General features: G+C 37.6%; 1 protein-coding gene across 1 annotated transcript; it reads left to right on the top strand.

Moving 5' to 3' along the window:
• The first annotated feature begins 9,929 nt into the window (after positions 1-9,929).
• On the top strand, positions 9,930-10,880 carry LOC129628193 (olfactory receptor 52A1-like). Its single transcript, XM_055547622.1, has one exon. The coding sequence runs from the start codon at positions 9,930-9,932 to the stop codon at positions 10,878-10,880; it is 951 nt and encodes a 316-aa protein (XP_055403597.1).
• The last annotated feature ends 1,452 nt before the right edge of the window (positions 10,881-12,332 follow it).

The following is a 12,332-nucleotide window of genomic DNA, read 5'->3' on the forward strand; positions in this document are numbered from 1 at the left end:
CTGGATCATCAACAAAGCAAGAGATTTCCAGAAAAACATCATCTATTTCTGCTTTATTGACTATGCCAAAGCCTTTGACTGTGTGGATCACAGTAAACTGTGGAAAATTCTGAAAGAGATGGGAATACCAGACCACATGACCTGTCTCTTGAGAAACCTATATGAGGGTCAGGAAGCAACAGTTAGAACTGGACATGGAACAACAGACTGGTTCCAAATAGGAAAAGGAGTATGTCAAGGCTGTATATTGTCCCCCTGCTTATTTAACTTATATGCAGAGTATATCATGAGAAACGCTGGGCTGGAAGAATCACAAGCTGGAATCAAGATTGCAGGGAGAAATATCAATAACCTCAGATAGGCAGCCTTATGGCAGAAAGTGAAGAGGAACTAAAAAGCCTCTTGATGAAAGAGAAAGAGGAGAGTGGAAAAGTTGGCTTAAAGCTCAACATTCAGAAAACTAAGATCATGGCATCTGGTCCCATCACTTCATGGCAAATAGATGAGAAAACAGTGGAAACAGTGTCAGACTTTATTTTCTGCGATCCAAAATCACTGCAGATGGTGATTGCAGCCATGGAATTAAAAGACGATTACTCCTTGGAAGAAAAGTTATGACCAACCTAGAATGCATGTTGAAAAGCAGAGATACTACTTTGCCAACAAAGGTCCATCTAGTCAAGGCTATGGTTTTTCCAGTGGTTATGTATGGTTGTGAGAGTTGGACTGTGAAGAAAGCTGAGTGCTGAAGAATTGATGCTTTTGAACTGTGGTGTTGGAGAAGACTCCCGAGAGTCCCTTGGACTGCAAGGAGATCCAACCAGTCCATTCTAAAGGAGATCAGTCCTGGGTGTTCTTTGGAAGGAATGATGCTAAAGCTGAAACTCCAGTACTTTGGCCATCTCATGCCAAGTGTTGACTCATTGGAAAAGACCATGATGCTGGGAAAGATTTAGGGCAGGAGGAGAAGGGGACGGCAGAAGATGAGATGGCTGGGTGGCACCACCGACTCGATGGACATGAGTTTGAGTGAATTCCGGGAGTTGGTAATGGACAGGAAGGCCTGGTGTGCTGCAAGTCATGGGGTGCCAGAGTCGGACACGACTGAGCAACTGAACTGAACTGAAAAGATGCTGTCATTCTTTACATGTGTTAGTGTGTTTGTGTGTGCATTTATGTGAAGCAACTTAAAAATCTCTGTAACATATTTTTAGAAATATTCCCCAATATTTCTTAATGTATTAATATTCCTTAGTCCATATGTATTTTAATTAGTTTTCTATCTGATAATGAGTATAACCTTACATTCTACTGTTTTCTGTGCTGCTGGTATCATCTCATGAAGGGGAAAACTTTTAAGAGTTACTAAAAATAATTATTTTTAATGAGTTTTTTTATTATTGTGAATGTTTGTGCATTTCCTAAATAAAAAAAAAATTGACTGGCTATGTATTTTGCAAATATTTCCTCCAAGTAGCTGGTTTTAACTAGTCTAATAGCATGTTAACAGACGTTTTTGATTTTCATGAATCCTAATTTATCTCTTTATGCCCTTGGATTATGCTTTTTGGTCCTTTCTAGGAAATCTCTGCTTAAATATGGTAACAAAAGAGTTCTTATGTTTAGCTTTATAATCCATTTCAAGTTATTTGATTATCATTTGTTAAAAACAAAGCTAATTTTTTAAAATGACTATCCCGTTGTTTAAATATTATTTGTATAAAAGACCTATTCTCCATTGAATTATCTTAACATTGTTTTTGAGAATCAATTGATATTTTTATGTAGCAATTAATATTGACCTCGTATTCTGTATGTTTTTTGGCAATTTAGCAAATTTTGGAGATAGAAGTCATTCAATGAGGTGGATGAAACTGGAACCTATTATACAGAGTGAAGTAAGCCAGAAAGAAAAACACCAATACAGTATACTAACGCATATATATGGAATTTAGAAAGATGGCAACAATAACCTTGTGTACGAGACAGCAAAAGAGACACTGATGTATAGAACAGTCTTATGGACTCTGTGTGAGAGGGAGAGGGTGGGGAGAATTGGGAGAATGGCATTGACACATGTATAATATCATGTATGAAACGAGTCGCCAGTCCAGGTTCGATGCACGATACTGGATGCTTGGGGCTGGTGCACTGGGACGACCCAGATGGAGGGAATGCGGAGGGAGGAGGGAGGAGGGTTCAGGATGGCGAACACAGATATACCTGTGGTGGATTCATTTCGATATTTGGCAAAACTAATACAATATTGTAAAATTTAAAAATAAAATAAAATTTAAAAAACTCATATTATTAAAATAAGAGATGGACAGAAAACAGTTCTTAGGTCTTACTCTGCTAATGACCTAGTTTGCAAGACTGATGTTTGCTTCATAATGAATACATATCTGTAATCATGGTAAACAAATTAAAATTGATTACATTCTATGTTAAATAATATTTAATAACTTTTCTTTAAAAAATGAACAAGAAAAAGAGAAGGGAAAAAGAAAGAAAGAAAAACCCAACAAGCGTAGGATTGATTTAGGTATGAAGGTATTTCTAAATGGTAAAATAAAGAAAAAGTAAATTTATCCTTCTGGGAGCAAAATTAACTGGGGACAGTTTTTCAAACATATTCACATGAACTGAAATCTGAATAAGATATGCTAGCCTTCTATACTGGGAACAGAGTGAAGAAAATGAAAAAAAAAATTGTGTTGGAGTATTGTTTTAGTAGCTGACATGTTGAAGGTAACTGATTTATTTTAAGTAGATAAAATTGCCATCATATTTGTATAATTTGAGTAAAAGAACTCAAGTAAGAACTTGGGGAAACATCAAAATTTATACTCAATTAGTAGAAGAGAACAGGTGATAAATGAAATGGTATATCAGAAAATAAAAGATAGGCTGAAGGGAAGTACAGATGTCAGCTGGACCTCTGAATCAATTCCATTCAACATGAATCAGTATAATATTTTCATTCTCCTCCACAGAAGAATTTCTGGAGAGAAAATTTAGGATCCTTTCCTTTTCATCATATCTCTTAATCACCCTCAAATCCATTGGAAATAACTTCCTCCAGCCCATAGAAAAGACTTGTCCTAAATTGTCCAACATGTCTAAGCTACATCAAGTATATCTAAAATTTAGTTACATATAAGAAAGTCTAAAAATTGGGTAAAATGTCAAAGAGAAAGTTATCATGTGCCTAAAACTTTCTTAGAATTTATTTGCACTCATGATAAAAGATATCCTAATTTGTGTCTCTTTATTTCCCCAAATTTGAAGATATATTTTCTTAATTAAAAGCACATGGAATGATACTTTCATATATCTGACACATGTAATACCTTCTTTATGAAGGAAGAGAGGAGGAAAAGAGGGAAAATTGTAAAGTGAGGAATGGAAAAAATTTATTCATGTGCACAATTTAGTCACAACTCTCTCTAGTAGATATAGAAATGTCAACCACTATTGGTCACTCTAAGAAATAAACAAACCAAAAAATACTGAATATATAAAAATAGTCTCAATAAAATACAAATCAAAGGAGTGAGGCTGCAGGAAATGAGAAGTGCATAATAAAATAGCATATGGATACAGATTTTTCCTCTCAAATTCCCTCATTGAAAGAAAGTGTCACAGGTTATTTATTTCACAGTTATTATGTCACAGTTATTTATTCAAGTAGAAATCATTGGCAAAGAAATGTCTATATTTAAGTAGAGCTTAATTTTTTTTTTTTGGCAAATTGGGAGATCCAGAAAAACAACTGAAATATAAAAAGAACACTGGTATATATAAATATCTCATTCATTTTATACAAGAGAAAAATAGAAGAGCAGGGATGTGTCTGTAAGTTGTAATAATAATTTCAGGGATATTAGGTGTGGATGAACCCAAGAGGACATAACTATAATTTGCTGGGTCCCTTGTGGTTTAACTGATGGCTAATAAACCCCTCATTTTATGTTTATAAATCCTCCTTCTCCACACATTCATTATAGAACATAAACTGATGGGTAGCAGCTTTCTTATTCAATTCAAACTAAATAAATTGATGTTATGCCTCCAAGTAATACAGATCTTGCCCTGGCTTTTATTAGAAAGTGAGCACAAATACATGATCTAAAACAGACTTACAAAATATGGAGAATGTCTGCTATAGAGACAAGAGAAAAGCATGAAAGGCTGTCCCAGAGATGTTTCCCCATTGCAGATGACTCCTTACAAAATGGATTTGTGTTCCGATGTTGAATGAGTGTTGTTACAGAGGGTCCGAATAGAATGAAGAGGAACTGAGAACACGTAACACAAACAAGATGCAGTGTGTTATAAGAGTTGAGTAATGTTAATATGAAGAACTGACAATACTTTTCTGATAATCTAGTGAGAGCAGAACCAGCACCCAACAATTAGCAAGTAAGTTTCACTGTTCCCAAGATTACCTCCATAATGTTTCATTGCCAGATTTTTCAATAATCATCACTCTATTCCACCAACCCTGTTCTCAATTATGTATTTTCCACCTGACATTCCACTGTCTGTACTTATCAAACTCAAATATGGCTCCTACCTCTTAAAAATCTCAGAAACTGTGGTTGTTTTTAAAGGATTTGTATTTTAATTCTTATTATGTTTTAGAAAGAAAAATGATTATTACTAGAGTCAATGAGATATGGATTGATCATAAAATTAATCACTGAGGAGCAAACCTATGGATATCCAACTGCTTCTTTTAGTGACTAGTTTAACATAGATAATTGTCAACTGATACAGGCTGCAGAATTAAAATGACCTATTGATTCTTTCATTTGTGGTTTAGCAACAGGAACCACAGCTGCTTCCTGTGTTACTGCCCTATTTTGTTGACATTCATTGTAGGGTTTGCTGATGATCAGTTTACTCATATGAAGCAACTTTATCGGAGAGTCCATAAAAAAACAATAAAACCTATCCCTATTTTCACAGAATTACAAATATCTCTCTAATGTATGGTTTGAGGATTTCTTGCTTTAAAATATGCAATGTATGCAATGCAAAATATGCAATAGGAAATGCTTTTGATCAGATAACGGCTTTCATATAATAGATAAGCTCCAAAGTTTTCACAAAAGAGTCAATGAATTGAGTAATGATTACCTTTTTTTAAGTTGCTCTAAATTTCTGTTCTTAAATATTTCTGAAATTCTAAGGTCAGCTCTCTGTCTTCTCTGTTTAGTCCTATATTTGAATTATTTTAGGGAACACATCCTTCCACCACTTCATTTTCTAATAATTTCTTATACCTCAGCTCAGAAAACATGACTAAAGTGTTTCAGATTTTATTTTTCATGAAAAATTAATGAGCCTAAATTAGTCAAATCTTATGCTAATGATAGCTCTGAAAGTTTAAACCCAAGAATCATTCATTCATGTCTGACTCTTTGCAAACCCATGGACAGCAGCAGGCCAGGCTTCCCTGTCCATCACCAACTCCCAGCGTTTACTCAAACGCATGTCATTGAGTTGGTGATGCCATCTAACCATCTCATCCTCTGTCGTCCCCTTCTTCTCCCACCTTCAATCTTTCCCAGCATCAGGGTCTTTTCAAATGAGTCACAACTTCACATCAGGTGGCTAAAGTTTTGGGGTTTCAGCTTCAACATCAGTCTTTCCAGTGAATATTCCAGGACTGATTTCCTTTAGAATGGACTGGTTGGGATCTCCTTGCTGTCCAGGGGACTCTCAAGAGTCTTCTCCAACAACACAGTTCAAAAGCATCAATTCTTTAGTGCTCAGCTTTCTTTATAGAACAACTCTCACATCCATACATGACTACTGGAAAAACCATAGCTTTGACTAGATGGACCTTTGTTGGCAAAGTAATGTCGGTGCATTTTAATATACTGTTTAGGTTGGTCATAGCTTTTCTTCCAAGGACCAAGTGTCTTTTAATTTCATGGCTTCAGTCATCATCGGCAGTAATTTTGGAGCCCTCAAAAATGAAGTCTGTCACTGTTTCCCCTTCTATTTGCCGGATGTCATGATCTTAGTTTTCAGAATGTTGAGTTTTAAACCAAATTTTTCACTCTCCTTTTTCACTTTCAACATGAGGCTCTTTAGTTCTTCTTCACTTTCTGCCATAAGGGTGGAATCATCTGCATATCTGAGGTTATTGATATTTATCCCAGCAATCTTGATTCCAGCTTGTGCTTCATCCATTCCAGCATTTCTCAGGAGGTACCCTGCATATAAGTTAAAATAAGCAGGGTGACCGTATACAGCTTTGTCGTACTCCTTTCCCAATTTGGAACCAGTCTGTTGTTCCATGTCCAGTTCTAACTGTTGCTTCTTGACCTGCATACAGATTTCTCAAGAGGCAAGTCAGGTGGTCTGGTATTCCCGTCTCTTTCAGAATTTTCCACAGTTTGGTGATCCACACAGTTAAAGGCTTGGCATAGTCAATAAAGCAGAAATAGATGTTTTTCTGGAACTCTCTTGCTTTTTCCATGATCCAGCAGATGTTGGCAATTTGGTCTCTGGTTTGTCTGCCTTTTCTAAAACCAGTTTGAACATCTGGAAGTTCATGGTTCATGTACTGCTGAAGCCTGCCTTGGAGAATGTTGAGCATTACTTTACTAGCGTGTGAGATGAGTGCAATTATGTGGTTGTTTTAAAAAACTGACCTTTTCCAGTCCTGTGGCCACTGCTGAGTTTTCCAAATTTGCTGGCCTATTGAGTATAGCACTTTCACAGCATCATCTTTCAGGATTTGAAATAGCTCTACTGGAATTCCATCACCTCCACTAGCTTTGTTCATGGTGATGCCTCCTAAGGCCCACTTGACTTCACATTCTAGGACATCTGGCTCCAGGTGAGTGGTCAAACCATCGTGATTATCTGAGTCATGAAGATCTTTGCTGTATAGTTATATTGTGTATTCTTGTCACCTCTTCTTAATATCTTCTGCTTCTGTTGCTGCTGCTGCTGCTGCTGCTAAGTCGCTTCAGTTGTGTCTGATTCTGTGCAACCCCAGAGACAGCAGCCTACCAGGCTCTGCCATCCCTGGGATTCTCCAGGCAAGAACACTGGAGTGGGTTGCCATTTCCTTCTCCATCTGCTTCTGTTAGGGCCATACCATTTCTGTCCATTATTGTGCCCATCTTTGCATGAATTGTTCCCTTGGTATCTTTAATTTTCTTGAAGACATCTTTAGTCTTTCCCATTCTATTGTTTTCCTCTATTTCTTTGCACTGTTCACTTAGGAAGGCTTTTTTTTTTTAATTTTATTTTATTTTTAAACTTTACACAATTGTATTAGTTTTGCCAAATATCAACATGAATCTGCCACAGGTAAACATGAAGGCTTTTTTTTTTAATCTCTCCTTGTTATTCTTTGGAACTCTGCATTCAAACGGGTATATCTTTCCTTTTCTCTTTTGCTTTTCGCTTCTTTTCTTTTTGCAGCTACTAAGACGGATGGGTCACAGTAGAGAGTTCCAACAAGCTGTGGTCCACTGGAGAAGGGAAGAGTAAACCACTACGGTATTCTTGCCTTGAGAACCCCGTGAACAGTATGAAAAGGCAAAAATAAAGGACACTGAAAGATTAACTCTCTGCTACTGGAGATCAGTGGAGAAATAACTCCAGAAAGAATGAAGAGATGGAGCCAAAGCAAAAACAACACCAAATTGTGGACATGACTGGTGATGAAAGTAAAGTCTGATGCTGTTAGAGCAATATTGTGTAGGAACCTGGAATGTTATGTTCATGAATCAAGGCAAATTAGAAATGGTCAAAGAGGAGATGGCAAGAATGAACATTGACATTTTAGGAATCAGCAAACTAAAATGGACTGGAATGGGTGAATTTAACTCTGATGACCATTATACCTACTACTGTGGAAAAGAATCCCTTAGGAGAAATGGAGTAGCTATCATAGTCAACAAAAGACCCTAAATGCAGTACTTGGATGCACCTTAAAAGTGACAATGATCTCTGTTCATTTCCAAGTCAAACCATTCAATATCACAGAATCCAAGTTTTGCCCCGACCAGTAATGCTGAACAAGCTGAGGTTGACCAATTCTATGAAGACCTTCTAGAATTAACACTCCCAAAAATGTCCTTTTCATTATAGGGGACTGGAATGAAAAAGTAGGAAGTCAAGAAACATCTGGAGTAACAGGCAAATTTGGTCTTGGAATACGGAATGAAACAGGGCAAAGGCTAATAGAGTTTTGCCAAGAGAACCCACTGGTCATGGCAAACACCTGCTTCTGACAACACAAGAGAAGACTCTACACATAGATATCACCAGATGGTCAATACCAAAATCGGATTGATTATATTCTTTGCAGCCAAAGATGGAGAAGTTTTATATAGTCAGCAAAAACAAGACTGGGAGCTGGCTGTGGCTCAGATCATGAACTCCTTATTGCCTAATTCAGACTTAAATTGAAGAAAGTAGGGAAAACCACTAGACCATTCAGGTATGATCTGAATTAAATCCCTTATGATTATACAGTGGAAGTGACAAATCAATTCAAGGAATTAGATCTGGTAGACAGAGTGCCTGAAGAACTATGGACAGAGGTTCCTGACATTGTACAGGAGGCAGTGATCAAGACCATCTCCAATAAAAAGAAATTAAAAAAGGCAAAATTGTTGTCTTAGGAGGCCTTACAAGTAGTTGTGAAAAAGAAGAGAAACAAAAAGTGAAAACCCAAGAGTGAAGCCTCTATTCCAGTCAATTATCCATGTTCCTATATCCATCAGTCATTAAGAATGAGTCCTCATACCTACATATTTTGCTACTGTTGCCAATATTGCTTTCTTGAGTTCTCTTGACTCTAAACATTTTGTAATGTGTATTACAGAATATATTTTATTTTAAGCAGAAAAATGAAGCATTTCAGCTATTAGAAATATAGGCAAAACAATTCATTTTTACTAGAAACATAAAACAGTATCCAGAAACTTTGGTCCAGACTTATCAAATGTACACAGATTTGAATGATCTTTTCTAAAACTCTTCCTTCAAGTTCTTCTGAAAAGACATCTAGTTTTACACATAGATAGATAATATATATCATCAATACCTAGACAAATATATTTTGCTTTTAGGTGACGAGTGTTCCTATGTTTATTCTCTTTCTTAGAGAGCAACCTGCACTAATATATTGTCAGACTCTTGATGTCCGAACCGAATGGCTTTGACTGAGAGACAACTGAGAATAATAAGAATGCTGAAGCAGTAAATGAAATGTGGAATACTAAGAGAATCATTAACTTCTGATTAAAACATAATTGCCAACTAAAATAAACAACTTTTTTGTTTTCACAGCTTTGAAGTGAAATGACAGACACATCAGCAGTTGAGTAAGCAGTCCTTGTGCATAGGTACTAAGCCACTTCAGTCATGTCCGACTTTTTGCAACCCCATGGACTGTAGTCCACCAGGCTCCTCTGTCTGTGGGATTTTAAAAGCAAGAATACTGGAGTGAGTTACCCTGTCCTCCTCCAGGGTACTGTCCCAAGCCAGGGATTGAACCTGTATCTCTTATGTCTCCTGCAGTGGCAGGTGGGTTCTTTACCACAAGTGCCATCTGGGAACTCAGGTATTTGGCTGGTTCTAATGCAGTTGTACTGTCATGCTGATACAAATTTTTATGATGGTACAGGACTTATGCCTGTAATGTACATGCCATTGTTAAAAACATGGTGTGTCATTGTGGATCGATCTTTCTTTTACCTTTTATATTATATGGATGATATGATATGATATTTTATATGATATTATATGAGGTGGATGATATGATCTGAGAGATCTACCAAAAACATACACACTCAATATGAAGACTTTGGATGAAAATAAGAAGTAGAAGAGGAAGTAGCATGGACTGAGATATGTATTTTGTTTACATCATGAGACCCAAGGACACTATGTCCATTTACAACACCACAGTCTTCATGCCTTCTGAGTTCACACTAATAGGGATCCCAGGCCTAGAGTCTGTGCAGTGCTGGATTGGGATTCCATTTTGTGCCATGTATCTCATGGCTATGATTGGAAACTCCTTGCTTCTCATTATCATCAAATCGGAACACAGTCTCCATCAGCCCATGTACATTTTTCTAGGCGTGCTAGGAGTCACAGATATTGCTCTCAGCACAAGCATTGTGCCCAAGATGCTAGGAATCTTCTGGTGTCATGTAACAGAGATATATTTTGATTGTTGCCTGCTTCAAATGTGGCTCATCCACACATTTCAGGGCATAGAGTCAGGCATCTTGCTGGCCATGGCTCTGGACCGCTATGTAGCCATCTGTTATCCACTCAGACATGCTGCCATCTTCTCTCACCAGTTAGTCACTCAAATAGCAGCTATGGTAACACTCAGGGCTGCCATTCTTGTAGCACCATGCCCAGTACTGATAAAGTTTCGATTACAATTTTACCATACAACAGTCATCTCTCATTCCTACTGTGAACATATGGCTGTTGTAAAACTGGCTGCAGAAAATATCAGGGTCAACAAAATCTATGGTTTGTTTGTAGCCTTCACTGTTGCTGTGCTTGACATTGTATTAATCACGTTGTCCTACATACAGATATTCATCACAGTTTTTCGTCTGCCTCAGAAGGAGGCTAGGTTGAAAGCATTCAACACTTGTGTTGCTCACATCTGTGTCTTCCTCCAGTTCTACTCCCTTGGTTTCTTCTCCTTCTTTGCACATAGATTTGGTTCTCACATCCCTCCTTATATTCACATCCTCTTTTCTAGCACTTATCTGCTAGTCCCTCCATTTCTCAATCCACTTGTCTATGGTGCAAAGACCAAGCAGATCCGTGTCCATATGGTAAAAATATTTTGTTCAAGGAACTTACTGTGAGAAAAACTTTTATGTTTACCTTTTTGTGAATAGTAACACTATTTCAAAACATGATAAAACAGCAGAGTCCTTGTTATTGGAAATGTTTTTTCCAATAACAAGTTTTGCTCAAGTTTTCTATTTAATTTTTTTTTTTTTTCAGTTTGCAAGCATGTTAGCTATTGCCTATTAACCCATGACAGCAGTCAATAGGATTGTGGATCCTAGATGGGTAGTGAGAATGATAAGCATAAAGGAGGAAAATACTGAATGTTTCTCCTTTACATTTCTCTTTAATTTTTTTAGTACCTGCTTGAGTGTACTCTTGTAAACATCTAGCTCTCGAAAGATTCACAAATTGTGCATCTCTCAATGAATTTAGATATGCCCAGGGCTTAATGTTCTGCAATACCCAGTTCAGTCACTCAGTCGTGTCCGACTCTTTGCGCCCCCATGAATCATAGCACGCCAGGCCTCCCTGTCCATCACCAACTCCCAGAGTTCACTCAGACTCATGTTCATTGAGTCAGTGATTCCATCCAGCCATCTCATCCTCTGTCGTCCCCTTCTCCTCCTGCCCCCAATCCCTCCCAGCATCAGAGTCTTTTCCAATGAGTCAACTCTTGGCATGAGGTGGCCAAAGTACTGGAGTTTTAGCTTTAGCATCATTCCTTCCAAAGAACACCCAGGGCTGATCTCCTTCAGAATGGACTGGTTGGATCTCCTTGAAGTCCAAGGGACTCTCGGGAGTCTTCTCCAACACCACAGTTCAAAAGCATCAATTCTTCAGCTCTCAGCCTTCTTCACAGTCCAACTCTCACATCCATACATGACCACAGGAAAAACCATAGCCTTGACTAAATGGACCTTTGTTGGCAGAGTAATGTCTCTGCTTTTGAATATGCTTTCTAGGTTGGTCATAACTTTCTTTCCAAGGAGTAAGTGTCTTTTAATTTCATGGCTGCAGTCACCATCTGCATCCAAGTATTCAATAAATCTAGTTCTTGATTTTGTTTCTTGGTCATCAGGGTCTTCTTTAAAAAAATGGAGGAAGTATATGCTTACAGTTCTTATAAAAAACAAAACAGACAGAAATTATATCTCTATGTTTGTAATGAGAAAATAAAGTCTAAAAATTTCAGTATACTTGCAGGGTCATCCATAAAGTTATAGGCACAAAACTCATAAGCAGTAAAATTATTCATTTTAATTAATTCATCAAGTGTTATCAGATTCCCATGGATGGAGGAGCCTGGTAGGCTGCAGACCATGGGGTCGCGAAGAGTCGGACATGACTGAGTGACTTCTCTTTCACTTTTCCCTTTCATGCATTGAAGAAGGAAATGGCAACCAACTCCAGTGTTCTTGCCTGAAGAATCCCAGGGATGGAGGAGCCTGGTGGGCCGCCATCTATGGGGTCACACAGAGTAGGACACAACTGAAGTGACTTAGCAGCAGCAAGCCATTATAAAT

Source organism: Bubalus kerabau, chromosome 15 (assembly GCF_029407905.1).
Source record: "Bubalus kerabau isolate K-KA32 ecotype Philippines breed swamp buffalo chromosome 15, PCC_UOA_SB_1v2, whole genome shotgun sequence".
Classification (NCBI taxonomy): domain Eukaryota; kingdom Metazoa; phylum Chordata; class Mammalia; order Artiodactyla; family Bovidae; genus Bubalus; species Bubalus kerabau.

Excerpts from the sequence above, each read along its gene's own strand:
- LOC129628193 (XM_055547622.1), top strand. The coding sequence starts at position 9,930 with ATGTCCATTTACAACACCACAGTCTTCATGCCTTCTGAGTTCACACTA.